Source organism: Crassostrea angulata, chromosome 2 (genome assembly GCF_025612915.1).
Source record: "Crassostrea angulata isolate pt1a10 chromosome 2, ASM2561291v2, whole genome shotgun sequence".
NCBI lineage: Eukaryota > Metazoa > Mollusca > Bivalvia > Ostreida > Ostreidae > Magallana > Magallana angulata.
Window position 1 is genome coordinate 69936306 of NC_069112.1, and position 15566 is coordinate 69951871.

Here is a 15566-nt window from a genome sequence, read left to right on the forward strand (position 1 = left end):
ACAAAAAAATTAAGATAGTCGTTTTATTGATTTTTATTTTTTCATTTTTGGTTGACGACACCAAAGGGTACCCCCCTCCACTCACGCGTTTTTTTTTCTCTAAATAATAAAAGAAGTTTGTAATAGAATTATGTCTAACTTATAAAATATTGAAGTGGTATTATAGTAGATTGTCTAATGGTGTATGGAACCTCTGAGTTTCTCTCTCTCTCTCTCTCTCAACTGCTAGTCAAACTGTCGGGTTGTGTTTTTTTTTAAAGCAAAAGTCAGAGTGTCATCGATGTAGTGGTTAATATATATATATATTTTTTCCTTACAATATGTAGGTCATCAAGGTACAGAAACCAATGGGGTATTGTTATCTTATTGATTGATAGGGGCAGGCGAGTAAATGGCATATATTGAGTTTATAATATAGACATTGTGGAAAGTCAAATATCAAAGTCGAATGACACTGGTGTAAAATTTGGTGACAGACTATTCTAGCTCTACCTTTGGTTTCAATAGATCTCTACTGCGTGTAATTGCCATTTATGATAATTTTCACAATCATTGTTTTATTTCTTAGGATGAGTCTGTCTCAACACACTCCCCCATGTGTATGTAATAACATAATAGACATAGCGACCTCTCCTTACGTACGTACGTCCAGTAAATGCACATATCGTCCTGATAGAGTGCCAAACAAATCAACTTGTTTTAGAGTCAGATTTTACGGTGAAACAATTTATGATTCATGGTGAATGTGATGACATAGAAAACTTCAAGAGACTCTCCACCGATCGAGTTGAGGAAATAATAATGCAAAGAAACGGGAAAACTTTCGATTGTTCAGGTATTTATTTTACAAATAAACAATGGTTAAATTAGGTCAATTATCGTTTTGTTATTTTAACAATTTGTTTCGACATTTAAAAAAAAAACCATAATAATTAATAATAACACTTTCTAATTTTTTTTTTTTTTTGGGGGGGGTGTGTTAACATTCAACCAATTACACAATGATCACATACTTTCTTTGGTTACGTATACACGGCTCTGGATTATTTGATCTGAATATCACCCGCCTGACACACAATACTGATGATGTCTTTTGTACTTTTTGTGCAAGATTTTATCAGAATCAAGCACGCTACGAAATATACTAAATGGGGAGGTGGTTTGCAGAGCTACTGGTGTTTTTTGGTGAATATCATTATTCCGTCGTAATTATTTTTTTTATTATAATTACAAATGATTTGACTTTATTTAAAATTACACAATACGTATCACACTCTAAGTCAACCTTTCCTTTGTTCGAGATTTCAACTATGACTCCATGATCTTCTACCTTGTCGCTATCTGTTACCCTGGACAAACGTGATAAATCATGTCTTTGTGTTTTATTGTATTTAGTTATCATCATTTATTACCGTTTTTATAATGAAGTGCATGACAGTTTTAACTCTCTCTCTCTCATATTCGTCTGTATGTCAAAATATTAATAAATAACATCTTTAATGTACTTCATTGTAACCAGGCCTTTTCGTTTTAATTTACATGTACATTGATTATTTGACAATTTATTTTTTCAATAAGAGAAAGAGAGGAGGGGAAAGGGGGGGGGGGGGTGACATGTTTTTCAAATGTTTGACGTAATAATATGATTAAATTTGAAAACTTACTTTGTATATATGAAAATAACATCCCTTCTGTAATGTATAGTGTAATGAAGTGAATGTTTAATTCTTGATTTAACTTTAGATTTCTCAACGAATAAAGAATCCGGACCTCTCAAACAATTTTCAGAGACAGACAACAATAATCCATAGACTTACTGTAGTAAAACCTCTGAAGAATTCAGGTCTTTAGTTTGTCCCGGTTCGAACACTTTTCTCACCCGGTTTGCCAGAGTAACTGCATGGGAGAGTTAATTAAAATCAACTTCCAAAAATGTACATGTATAATAAGATTTTGTTAGACTTTGTAAAGAGAACTCTGAGTGTAGACAGAAATTATTATCCGAGGGATATGGTTACAAGCCAACAGCTATTATTCCAATTCACGCTGCTGTGATATTTTTTGATTGTATTCTCTCTGAATTGTCCGTCGCAAATGAGATATTCTAACTTTATCACCGATTTTGAATTAATAAGATTCTTTTTCTCTGTTGTTTTAGAGTTTTGTTTTTTTTGGACACAACACCAGGTCTTTTGTTCCTTTGTAAATAAGCTCTATAACGAACCTCCTCGTTCGTTCTCTATAGTCGCAGATGCAGGAGTTATTCACCCTAAATGACGGGAAGGAATGTTATTGATGCTATCAGTAACTGCTTGTAGCTTACTCAAAAATTCGTAAAATTGATTTTGAGTAAACATGCGCTGCAATCTGTTATCCAGATTTTGAATGCTCCTTTCTGCAAAATTACTTTTTGTTTCATTGTCTGTAAAAGTTCACCTTTTTTAAAAAACGAAGACACCCACCGATTTTTAAATTCTAAATACTTTGGGTTTTCTTCCATTAGCAAAAATCTCTATTAAAGCTTCTATTACATACGACACCGTTTTTTGTTTCTAAGGAGCTGTAAATACATATCTTGAAAATATGTCTTGCAAAACCGTAATATACTGTAAGCCTTCATTTTCCTTGGATGTGTTTCGCACGGCACGTCTTGTAAATCACCATCCCATATGGTGTCTGTAGAATCCGTTAAAATGTGACGTCTGGGATTCTCCAAACTCTCTTTTGAAGCGAATACGGTTCTAAATCTGACAAAAAGTCTCTTATACCCTTTAAACCAATTTTTTGTTTTCCTTCTCGTTTTACTATTTGATACAATTTGTAAGGGCCTGCAAAAGAGGCAGCATGTTTCACGTCAGTCCATATGTTTTCCAAGTACCGTCTTTGTTCCTCGTCAGCACCATTTTGATTTATGAACCAAATACAGTTTAACGTTAGTCTCTTTTTAGATTTACACAATATTTTTAAAAAAATATAAAAATAATGCATAGTGAAACATTTTTTTTATTATAGTACAACATAAATGATTAAAATAGCAATACCATCATAATCATACAAAAAAAGTTTTGTACATGATCTTATAAAATATTTCTTTCATTATCGTTACATGTATTAAAAAAACTTTAAGCATAATACATGCTTAAGTAACAAATATAATTACATAAATTTATCACTGAACACGAATGGTACTTTGAACACAATGAAATGTTGGTTTTTTTTTCACAATATAATAGTTATATATATTACAGTCATTTGGATTGCAATGTGGACATTGCAAAGAGGCCATCTGACTCTGGTGACTTTCAGAATTCTCGCAAAACTCTGGTCACCTTTAACTGGTCACCAATCTCCTTTTCGACTTCAGACGTCAGTTCCTTAAGGGTTTCCCACTGATCAAATGTGATGGCAGCTCCTTTCTTCGTCGGAACTATTTCACCATTCCCAGGCGGCATCCACCACTTCCTGATATTTACTACAGGGTAGTCATTGTCAACCGTCATGTAGTAATTCTCCCCCAAGTGCTGCTTATAAGCTACCTGCATCTTAGCATCATGCTGATCAATAGCGCTATCTACATCATCCTTGTAATAGGTAATCTTTTCCCATTTTTCTAAATCGAGTGCAATCCCTTTCCTAGTTGGGTAGTCGGGTCCGTCTTTTTCTACATACACTCTTAAGTGTACTTTAGTGTCACCGTAAAACTTTGACACCACGAGGAATATATTTCGCCCTATGCTCTCCTTCAGAATTGGGGTCTTCTCTGTCTGTTCTTTGACCATCTTGGGACGCTTAGCAATAGAAGCCTGGTTCAGTTCGGTCTAAGTCGATGAACAGTCTGTTCCTAATTCGGTTCGGCTCCCCAGGAGCCTCCACATCGTGGCATTTCCAGTAGGTTGTCGGTTTAGTAGCCTTATCTTCCAAATTGTGTCTGCTGCAGGGAAATGCATATGCAATAGTAATGTAGCTCTAAATTCATCCTCAGTATTTATACTATTTACCTTACATCATCACCTATTTTTACCTTTTTATACAACGTAAAACATTTCATAACACACTGTAATATATAACATTTTTTTCTTTTGTTAAAAATTATATCATATACTAAATTTAGCCTCTTACATACTTTTTTAATTTATGCTTTCACCATCGTTGTGTAATATCTACTTTCACCATGTTAAACAATATTTTGTTTTCAACATGTTGTGCAATATCAGCACTTTAAACTTTTAAATAAAAAAAACCTCTACCTTTGCAAATTTTTTTCACCTGGGTTATGCTTGGTTACACTTCAATAACTTAATTTTCTTATTCAATATAGGCAACACAATCCTCTCTGTCTGTTGAATTCTTCTCCTAAAATGGGCTCTATCAATGGCATAATTCATCCATTCACCTTTCCTATCTTCGTATGGAACTAACAAAGTGTGAACATTATCGCTAAACTGAACTTTTTTCATTGATAATTTTGTCTGTCTTGCATTCATCGTGTTTCATATCAGGCGCTTACTGGGACATAACTCTACGTTTTAATAAAATTTCTTTAATTCCCCAGCTGTCAGCAAAATCGTAGTCGTTTCGGGTCACTTCTCTAAAATCTTTTATACAAATGTTCTTATTGTCAAACCAACGACTCTCATTCAATGTCCACGTTTCGGGATTTTTCTCATCTTTTTTTAATGCACTCCATGCTATAATTTTCCATTTGTACTGTACTCCTTGACAATTCATTATGAAATGATTGTTTTTACATAAATAAATAAACTAAAAATCTTTATTTGCGCATGTTCAATATCTTGTATAGTAATCAACTCTATAATGAATATGCTTCTATGCAAACTCTATAACAAAACCTTTCTAAATATAACAATGACAAACAAGTTCTGTACAGAACCTTTTCTATAAATAGCTATGTTATCACCTCTATATTCAATCCTCCAATGAGAACACGACCTCTATAAATTTACTGTTCTAAAAAGTCCCCCTCTATACGGCCTCAATAGTAACTACGTCATCACCTCTATATTCAATCATCCAATGAGAACACGACCTCTATATTGCTACCTTTTCTAAAAATAGTGATGAAAAATCGCCTCTATAATACAACCTCTCTAAAACAACCAATCAGAAACGACCTCTATAAATGCACTGTTCTAAAAATAACCCTTAGGATACCCTAATAGTAGTACATGTATAAGCGTACGTATAGCCCCTAGGAACAATGGGGCTATTGTTAAAAATAGAACAATAGGAGAACAATGGGGGTGTATCGATGGGGGGGGGGGGGCACCTGTCCCCTAAGATTTTAACCCCTAATCACAGTGGGGTATAGTAAGGGGGGGGGGGGGGCGGTGTCACCCAGCCCGATATTTTAAGACCCCTAAAAACAATGGAGTATTGTTTGAAGCAGGGGTATTGTATGAAGAGGACAAAAGCAAGTATTTGTCAGTGACCTTAACAAGAGAGAAAAGGACGAGGACGTTTGAGTGTAGTAATAAATCGATACCGAACGTGTACTTTAAAAAAACGGGAGGTAGAGAATGATGAATGAATTTTGAGTAGACTGGTTACTCGAGCGTAGTAAACAACACTGCTATGAAATGAAAGGGTAAATCTTGGTGTCGTTGGGGGTAAATAAACTCAAGTGTCATTTTTAAAAAAAACCACACTGTTTAATAAGTGTAATGTGAATCAAAATAGATAGTGGTCATCGATTGTTAAGTTTATCATTATGTAAAATCTACTTTTTATTTAAATGACAAGAATGGCTTATTTTGAGACAATGATCGGTAATCTTTGTCTATTTCCGTATAGTCTCAGGTAAATTCATTCTTCTGTCTATCTTTTCTTTCATTCTCGAAATTTTGTTGCGTGGGTTTCACTTTGAATACGTCTCGACCAATAAGATTCATCCGATCACAAGTGTAAGTCGTGTCACGTACAATTCACCCAATCACAACTTCTCGGGCCTTTCCTAAAGCTCTGCGGAGAAGTTGCGATTGACAATTCACCTTGACCGGCTTGCCATTTGAGACAATGGCGTGCAGAATTCAGGACGGTAAAGTGGTCTGCCCAAGAGGTACATACACGTGGTGGTTGCGTTTATGTTATTTTGCGTGTGTTCAAAATGACATGTCTTTGTAATGACGATACGATAGTATATTGTTATACCCCCCGCAAACAAAGTTTGGGGGGGGGGGTATATAGGAATCACCTTGTCCGTCCGTCCGTCTGTCTGTCTGTCCGTCTGTCTGTGCAATCGTGTCCAGTCCATATCTTTCTTATGGGGAAATATTGGAAGTTCTTACTTCACACAAAGATTGCTTATGACCTAAGGGTGTGTCATGACCTTGACCCAAGGTCATTCGGACAGGGTCAAGGTCACTGGCAAAAAAAGTGCAAAATTCGTGTCTGGTCCATATCTTTCTTATGGGGAAACATTGGAAGTTCTTACTTCACAGAAAGATTGCTTATGACCTAAGGGTGTGTCATGACCTTGACCCAAGGTCATTTGGACAAGGTCAATGTTACAGGCAGAAAAAGTGCAAAATTCGTGTCCGGTCCATATCTTTCTTATGGGGAAACATTGGAAGTTCTTACTTCACACAAAGATTGCTTATGACCTAAGGGTGTGTCATGACCTTGACCCAGGGTCAATTGAGAAAGTTCAAGGTCATTGTTTCAAAAAAGCTAAATTCTGTCTGTGTCATATTTTGTATTAATGGAAATATTAGAAGCTAAAAATTAACAGTTTTCAAAAATAAAGCAGTTGTTATTTATAGAAAATGGACAGTGAAATAGATTCATCCAATATTTTCTATAATAGCAAAATTACACGCGTTATGATTTTTTTCTTAGCGGGGGGTATCAATTGTGAGCTTGCTCACAGTACCTCTAGTTTTGAAAATTATCCGTTGTATTTTAGATTTTGGAGTAAAGGACATGGAGATGGATTCAGACGAAGGTAAATCATGGTTTGCTTTACTTAGTATTGTATTGAGTATTCTTATTTATTAGTTTTTTTATTGTTGCGTCACATCAATTCGATTTCTTGGTCCGGATTTTATACCTAAAAAATTTTGGAGCGAGCGAGCGTTCTTTAAAATTCCCAGAAATAGATGCGTACGGTTACTTTTTATTCCGACTTCTGTCAAACTGTTGAGTGTATTGTTACAACTTTTCCTAAAAATTCCAAGTTTTATTTGGAGCAGAAATGGAACTAAAATTTTGGGGTACTGGATTTATATTTTCATATTATTTTTTTGAAACTCATAAATTAAGTGTGTGGGTCCGGCGATCAAAGACCTCAAATTAGTGTGACCTTGTTTCTAGTTATTTTTTATTGAAAACGGTGAAGGATTGTTTTTTGTGTTGTTTTTTTTTTGCTCACGTTTAATTGTTCAAGTTGTTCGTTTACTGTAGATACGATTCCGCATCACTTTGACGAGAAGGATTGATAACAGCATGGCGCTTTACGTCTGCCACCATGGTTACCGATGCTCTGTTGCACACTTGAACATTCACTTCTAGTAATATTAATATCAAGTTCCAGTCTTGTGATTATATGGTCAATGGGTTCATCACACAGTAAAACTACCAACTCAATTCCTCATATAAAATCAAAAGCATGCTTCGGTTACTCCCCCCGCCCCCTCCTCCCCCCCCCCCCCCCCTCCTAGATCCGTCATTGAAAATTTGGATCTGTGCTGCATTGTAATTATATATGTTAATATTTAAGACTTATTCCCTTCTGATAAGATATACCTGATACTGAAAGTCTAATTGGATTATTTATTGATATTAAACATTGATAAATATTCTAATGATATGGGATTAAATAAATACTTTTTAAAATATTCTAAATGCATTCAATTCATGGTTTCACCATTTTTAATTTCATGTTTTTATATTTTTAGCAATGGACATAGGCATAGCGGCCTTAGTAATGGTCATCCTCCTTCTCCTGACCTGGATTACGAAATGGGGGATCCGCTTCATGAAGGCAAGTAGAAGGAGACATGGGGCCACAGCTCTAAAGCGGGTATGTACTTAGGGAGGCTGGGGATGTTAACAGACAATTTTTATTTATTAGATTTGACTTAATATATTTTTTACTATGATTAATTTTTAAAAAAGTTTTATAAATTTTTTTTATCAAATATGTGATGAAGAAAAAAAGAATGGTAGTTACTTTTATGATTAACATTTATAGAATTAATTATTTATTGTATTGTGTAAAATTACAAATTATACTTGTATCTATCATCTATGTTATGTCCCTTTTGGGATTATGATTGGTAAATACATTCTGATTTTATATCCATTTTATTTTAGACCACGTACTGAGTGAACATTGAATCTTCAGGAAGAAGAATGTAAAATCAGGTCCAGACCACGTACTGAGTGAACATTGAATCTTCAGGAAGAAAAATGTAAAATCAGGTCTTCGGGAAGAAGAGAAACATTTCTTTCGTTTTTTTGTTTTTGCAAATATTTAAAAATTTCTTTTCAATTTATTTATTTCACTCTTTTTTTCAACTTTATCTGGAATGTTATGAATGAATCCAAAATAATTTTCAAGGATGGGGGAATCTGATGTTTAATTATATTTTTGTCAATATTTTTAATTTAATTTTACAAAAAGAATTTTTCTGCAATTTTTTCTCATTTCCACATCCTTGAAAACTTTGTTGGATCCCTGCATGAATGAAGTATCCAATCAGCAAAATCGTAAAATCATAGAAGTATATCTCTGCTAAAAAGGTTTACCAATCTTTTTCTCATGAAAAATATTTGATACAGTAGAAAGAAAAAGTCTCTATGCAAGATAATACATTATTTATTCAATTAATTTGACATTGTCTTCTTTTCGGGTGTCTTCTTTTGGGATCTGAAATTTAAAATCGTTAGAGTTAGTGATTTCAAATAATAATGAAATGAGAGACAATAAATACACGAATAAGTGAATGAACTTACGCAGGGACGTGACTTTCGTCTTGTTCGTCGTCCGATATAAAGACTGCATCGTCCAAACCTGACAGGTCGCTATTATTACAATTAAAATACACATTTTTTGATCAGAAACGAGCTACTTCTTCAAAAAAATGTATGACTATGTAAAACTTCCAGATAATTAAGGTAGTGTATTATAGATAAAAAAATGACTTACAAGGGAATAGCTAGAACCTCAGAACTGAAAAAAAAGGTGAAGAAAAGAAATAATTTTCTTTCGCAATGTAAAAATTGTCAGTCTATTCGAAACAAAGAAATTTCAAAAAAACCTACGAGGATCTCTTCAGCGTTGTGTTGTTGACGTCGGAGTCTACACTGTAAACACAGTATATTGATTTTAAATAATTGAAATTTCTTCATTTTATATTTGATATAAAACGACGTGTGAGTGATCAAAAAAAAATCTACCCCCCCCCCCCGTCAAAAGTCGTCTCGGTAGACTAAGTAAAAGAAAGACAATTCACGCATTGTAAGATAGCTTTTGATATCGGATACCCCCTCCCCCCTCCCTTATTTATTCATTATATTGATATTTTACTTACCAATTTCTTTTTGGCGCCATTGGGGTTTCTTTTAATCTTAAAAAAGATAATGATTTTGAATTCATGATTTTTGAATTTATTGTTTAATTATCTTATTTTTATATTACTGATGTAAAAAAAAGTATGAACTTGAGAATTACTGACCCCTTGCCGCCATTCACGGGTGTAGCTCTGAATAAAACAAAAAGGATGATTTCCTTTAAAATAACCCCAAATCTAGTCATGATTGAACTTGAAAATTTACAAAGTTAATGAGAAAGAACGATTTTTAAAAAATAACTGAAACCTACATTACAGGGGTGGAGGCGTTTGCCCATCTTCTACTGTGTCTTAAAAAAAGACCAAGAGAATTTTTTTAAAAAAAAATGAACATTTTGTTCAAAGTCGGAAACACTTGTGAAAAAAAGGATCGATAGTTAATTAGCGAAAATAAATTGTTATTGTCAAATAAAAAATAACTTACGAGCATGGACATTAGTCCACGAGCGTTAGTGCTCTCTCCAGCAATTCAACGAGTAGAATTTTTTGGTTGCAAATGCAGTTGCTAAAATATTCGAATTAAACTAATTTTAATTATTGTAAAACAGGAAGGCTAATATTGTCGTCTTAAGTAAAAAGATAAATTACTGACCTGGCCATTGTTTTTGATGATGAAATTCCGGAAGGTACAAATCCAAAAATGATGTCAAAAATTCGGGGGAAAACAAGGTGAATATTTACAATTTTCTCCAATTTGTTATATATTCGTTTTTCTTGAATACGGAATATTGTCGTGAAAATGATTGGTTAAAAAACTATAATGAACACGAATAATGGGGGAGGGGGGATAGTTGACAACAAATATAAAGAGTTGGAGGAAGCAGCCTACTTGGAATACATGAAAGGTTCAACATTTGTTTAGTCATAATTCAATTATTTTTTTTTCATTTTTAGCGTTAACACGTAACCAATGTTACCGCCCCTCACCTCTCTCCGCGCCCTCCCGCCTTTTTGTTTAAATTTTAACACTTAGTTCATAACGAAGTATGTACTAGAATTATGATCAGCTTTGAAAATCTCGATGTAAATTTTTTTTCAAGAAACAAAAGCATATTGTCTAATGATGTATGGGATTTCTCTCTCTGACTCTCTCTCTCTCTCTCTCTCTCTCTCTCTGCATTTCTCTCATCAACTGGTAGATTAACTGTCGGAGATGTATTTTTTTTCAATGCTAAAAGTCAGAGTGTCATTGGTATAGGGGTTAATATGGTCTGTATTTTAAAACAAAATTTAGGTGACCTAGGTATACAGTCAAATGGGGTATTGTTATCTAATTTAACGATATGGTATGAGAATAAATGGCATTAAATGAGATATAATATTGACATTGTGGAAAGTCAAATACCAAAGTCGAATGAGACCGGTATAAAAATTTGGTGACAAACTATTCAAAGTCTACATTTGGAATTCATTCGAAACACGAAAGTACCACTCATAATGCTTTTTGCTATCATTGTTTTATTTCTGGGGATGAGTCTATCTGAAGACACCCCCCCCCCCCGTGTTCTTGCACGATCATCAGCTTCATGGAAACCTGTAAACATGTGTATGCATGTCCGATTTTAAGACCGGTCGTCCAGGTAGAATGCCAAATCATTCAACTTGTGTTACAGCCAGAATTTACGGTAAATCAGCTCATGATCCATGGAGATTGCGACGACATTGAAAAGTTTAAAAAATTCTGCTCGACCCAGGTTAAAGAAATAGTGATGCAGAGAAATGGGAGAAGTTTCATTTGTCCAGGTATTTAAATAATAAAGAAAGGATAATTAATTAACACTTCATTATAAAAAGAAACACTACGATAATTATTTTTTTCTAAATCAATACTTAATGATTAAGATCAATAAGGGAGGATGAAAATTATCATCCAATTGCGCAATGACCACAAGCTATCTTTGATTACGAGTACAGGGTTTCATGACATTCGACTCGAATATCACCTGCCTGACACGGGGTACCGAAAAGTCCTTTGTACTATTTTACGCAAGATCTTATCAGTATCCGGGTTAAACTAAATAATTGTAGACGGGCAGGTGATGTGTAAAATAAATTGTTTTCATGGTAATTACCATTTCCTTGTAATTAAATTTCATTTAATTTGTGAATTATTAAAATTTATTAATATTTTCGCAACATGTATTGTATTTGGATTTGCTTTTTTTTTTGTTAGAAATGTCCACATTGAATTCAGCACTATTTACAGAAGTACTCAACAATAGTGAGTAATCGTTATAAATTTTTATGTTCTCTTTTTCGGACAAAATGTTCATTATCGGTTTTTTAAATGAAGCATAGAGTCAGCTGACGAAGTGAAAGGTTATATCACCCCTTTAGAGCAATTAATTTTTCATTTCATTTTAGATTTCACAAAGAATAAAGACTCTGGAACTTTAAATCAATTTTCAGTGACAGACGGAATGAAAGCTACGACTACTTTGACTAATTCTGCTACTACCTCTGACGAATTTACTAATATGCATTCCTCACATCATCGCACGGTACCTAGCCAACCCCCAATTGTGCATGATATGTCGTCATCGGAAATTAAAACTCAAATTTCACGTCTTTTAAAAGAAATTACTACACCCAATATATTTACTGCCACATGTCAGAAAACTACGAGTTTGACACCTATCAGTACTGATTTGCAAGAAACCACCCCCCCCCCCCCCCTTAACAATCAATTTACGTCCAGGACGCACAGCTTATCCCGCACAACTCTGCACGAATCTAACGTTTCCTTGACCTCAAATGACCTGACTACTGTATTGACGGACCTGACGACAGCTACGCTGCATCAGAGGAACGTCACAGACAGTTCGATTGACAGGAATTCCCTAGGTACGAAACAAGACCAAATGATATATGTTTACATAATTACACCCATTTTATTTATATGCACGCTTTTGTCTGTATATGCTCTCATTAAAAAAAGAAATAAAAAACGACACCGGCACACTTCCCAACAGCCTAATAATTATCACCAAATGTATCAGATCCAAAACCCTATTTATATTCACAATGACGACTCTGTTGACGATAAAGTAGAATCAGATGAAGTTGAACGTTTTAATCAATCCACTTAAAAAATAAAAATAAAAGTTAATGCATGTATGTTTTAGTTTTTTTCTTTCTTTTTTTTTGTGCATGAGCTGTGCATGTAAAATGAGAATTTAAAGGTAGGCTGTCATACCTTATTTAAAGTTTTCTACTCAAGAACAAAATATAATAGAAATCTAATCAAATAAATAATTGCTTTACTGTATACTTTTTAAATTATGAAATCTGTAACAGTTAAGTTAAAATATTCTGTCAATTGTAATCTCAGTTTTTTGTTTTTGTTTTTTTAGCAAACGAGGCATTTTTAATGGCATTTACTGCAATAGTGATGAGTCTGGTACTCAGTTGTGTGTTAATTATTCGATATCTCTTGACGAGATGTCGGAAGAATTACGTTCTATCACGACGCCCCGCCAATTCAGTACCGTCGCACTCTGATCAGCTTGAACTGAGGGAGATCAGAACTGATCGATCAACGACACTTCCGTGTCCCAAGCGATCCATGTCGATGCCTGTCTTGAACACACAAAAGGACATTATGTATTAAATTAATGACGATCTGATGCATTCTTACACATGTCGTAACATTGAAATCAAAATTAAAAAATTAAAAAAATAAAAAAATACAAAGAATAAATAAAGAAACTCTGTCCTGATCCCAATTTGTGTTTGTTGTTTTCTTAAGAAATTACTACTATCTGCATTTCTGTCAAGATTAAGGAAAAGGAAGATATTAATTCAGAACTGATCATGTATATATTTTTATTGTCTTGACACTGAATGTTGATGAGTACATTGGATCGAAAAAAATTTCAATCGAATTACAAGTAAATGATGGTGACATATTCAGTGAGAAAAAAAGGGGAGGGGATCGATTATGTATTGATTGTAATTGAAGTTATGCGAAATGTTTTTTACGCTTCACAGAGAACGTCCAATGAGTGAATCTTAGTTTTGTAAAACATCAAAATTTACATTATTAGTTTGTTTGTTTTTTTTTTAACTTTACTAGTAAGGATTGGAAATTTCGTGAACACACAACATCGCGGATTAATGATTGCGAATCTTTATTTCCCAAAATGTTTCAGTGTGGATTTTGTCACTTGATATTTGATACGTATGAACGTATGACAAATCATGAGAAGCTGCACGAAAATGACAATGCCAGGTATTTTTTTCTTGTAGAGTACACAATTATAGAAATTTATGCTACTCTTTTAACAGCGTGCCAGGAAAGATAAATCTCGTGTACTTCATCTATTTACATATGTTAAAAGATAACAGTGTAATAGGAAAGATAACTCTCATTTAATCTACCGACGTTTTCGCGACAAAATAAAAAAAATACTATAACCGAATGTCAAAGTACAATAATTTAATAACTATAAGGTAATTTTGATTCATATTTTTTTTTACACGCATGATTACTTTACCCATTTTTACGAGTTGATGTATATCAACTCAGTTAAGTCACTGGAAAGGGGTTTCCCATCACTGGGTTAAATCACATTTTCTAATTGATGTTCACTCCTATATATCAATTATCAAAATACGAATATATGAAATATGGAAAAATGATTTTGTTTGTCAGAGGTAAAAAAAATGTTTTTAATTAATTTTAATCAAGAATAAATCATGTTTAATTTTGTATAAATTTATATCAATCCGCACAAGAATATAGTTTCAAGAAAAATCTTCTGACACATTTCACATAGCAAGGATACACTCCCGTTGAAATCAATTAATTGTAAACAGAGTGTCAAATATGTTTCCTTTTAAACAAGAGTGTTTTCATTGATTGTTTGAATTTTTGCTAAAGAGCCAAGTTATTTTACAGCGACAATAGATTTAATAGAATCAAATGTAGAATAACTATAATAACTATAAAATGGTATGTATATAAAACAAACTTCTGTCTATAATTTTGTAAAAATGATTTAATAGTTAATGTCAAAATGGAAGGTTTTGATAAGAAGTATAACTTGAGAAATGGCAGAAAAAGACCAGCACATATTGGCAGTTTGATCAGTGAAGTTGATACAGTAAAATGTGGTAGGTTGAATGAACTTGGCATTAATGGTGTTGATCTTCACAACAATACAACACCATCTGAGAAGTGTATAGTTGCAAATATACATCAAGGGTCAAACTGCTTTTCAGAATTGAGTAGGGGTAGACAATGTGTTGCTAATGCACTTGTTAGTATTTTGTACAAAAATTTTGCAGAAACTTTCATTGAAAACTGGAGTTCAAGTGATCTAGATTATTTGCTAAATGAGGGTGATAAACTGTATAGACATGCACGTAGAGTCTGCCAATTTCCATATCTTCATCCCACTGATTTACCAAATGGATTGTGCTTCAATGGAAAACTAGTGAAAGCTAATGTTCAGACTACATTTTCAGGAGACATGTGCAATTCTTTCCAAGAACAACTGCCATGTTATTCACTTGCAACAGCTTTGAATATTTGTTTTGCTGATGGGTCTGATGCAGGAATATTAGTGTGTAATGAATTTGCTGTGGCGGTTTGTTACTACAATTCATGTTTTTACATTTTGGACCCTCATGCCCGTGATAGGTATGGAAACCTTTGTCATGATGGCTCTGCTATTTTGTTATCGGTTCAGAGTTTTCAACACTTGCAGATTGTCTTAAGAAAGATAAATCATGTTGTTAATGAAGAAAGTTGTTCTTTTGATTTGCACAAAATAAAAACAAATATCATTTCACTGAGGACATTTCGTAATATCAAAAACCGATTTTGTTTCTCGGGAGAATCAGATCAATGTATTGAGTGTTCAGTTAACTCAAAGGTTAGTAATGATGGAAATGAAAGTATAATTAGCAATTTTCACAAAACAGTGAATGTTGGTCCCAAATATGTGTGTAAAAGTTGCTCTCAAACTTGGT

General features: G+C 33.7%; 1 protein-coding gene and 1 pseudogene across 1 annotated transcript; one reads left to right on the forward strand and one right to left on the reverse strand.

The window, feature by feature from the left end:
- The first annotated feature begins 465 nt into the window (after nucleotides 1–465).
- Nucleotides 466–13263, forward strand: LOC128171097 (uncharacterized; annotated as a pseudogene).
- LOC128171126 (uncharacterized) lies at nucleotides 8970–10453 on the reverse strand. Its single transcript, XM_052836875.1, has 7 exons — nucleotides 10015–10453; nucleotides 9696–9880; nucleotides 9552–9587; nucleotides 9388–9449; nucleotides 9283–9325; nucleotides 9167–9190; nucleotides 8970–9042 (listed from the first exon to the last, which is right to left on the reverse strand). Exons 2-7 carry the CDS (start codon nucleotides 9773–9775, stop codon nucleotides 8970–8972), a joined length of 318 nt encoding a protein of 105 aa, XP_052692835.1. The 5' UTR covers nucleotides 9776–9880; nucleotides 10015–10453.
- Nucleotides 13264–15566: the final 2303 nt, after the last annotated feature.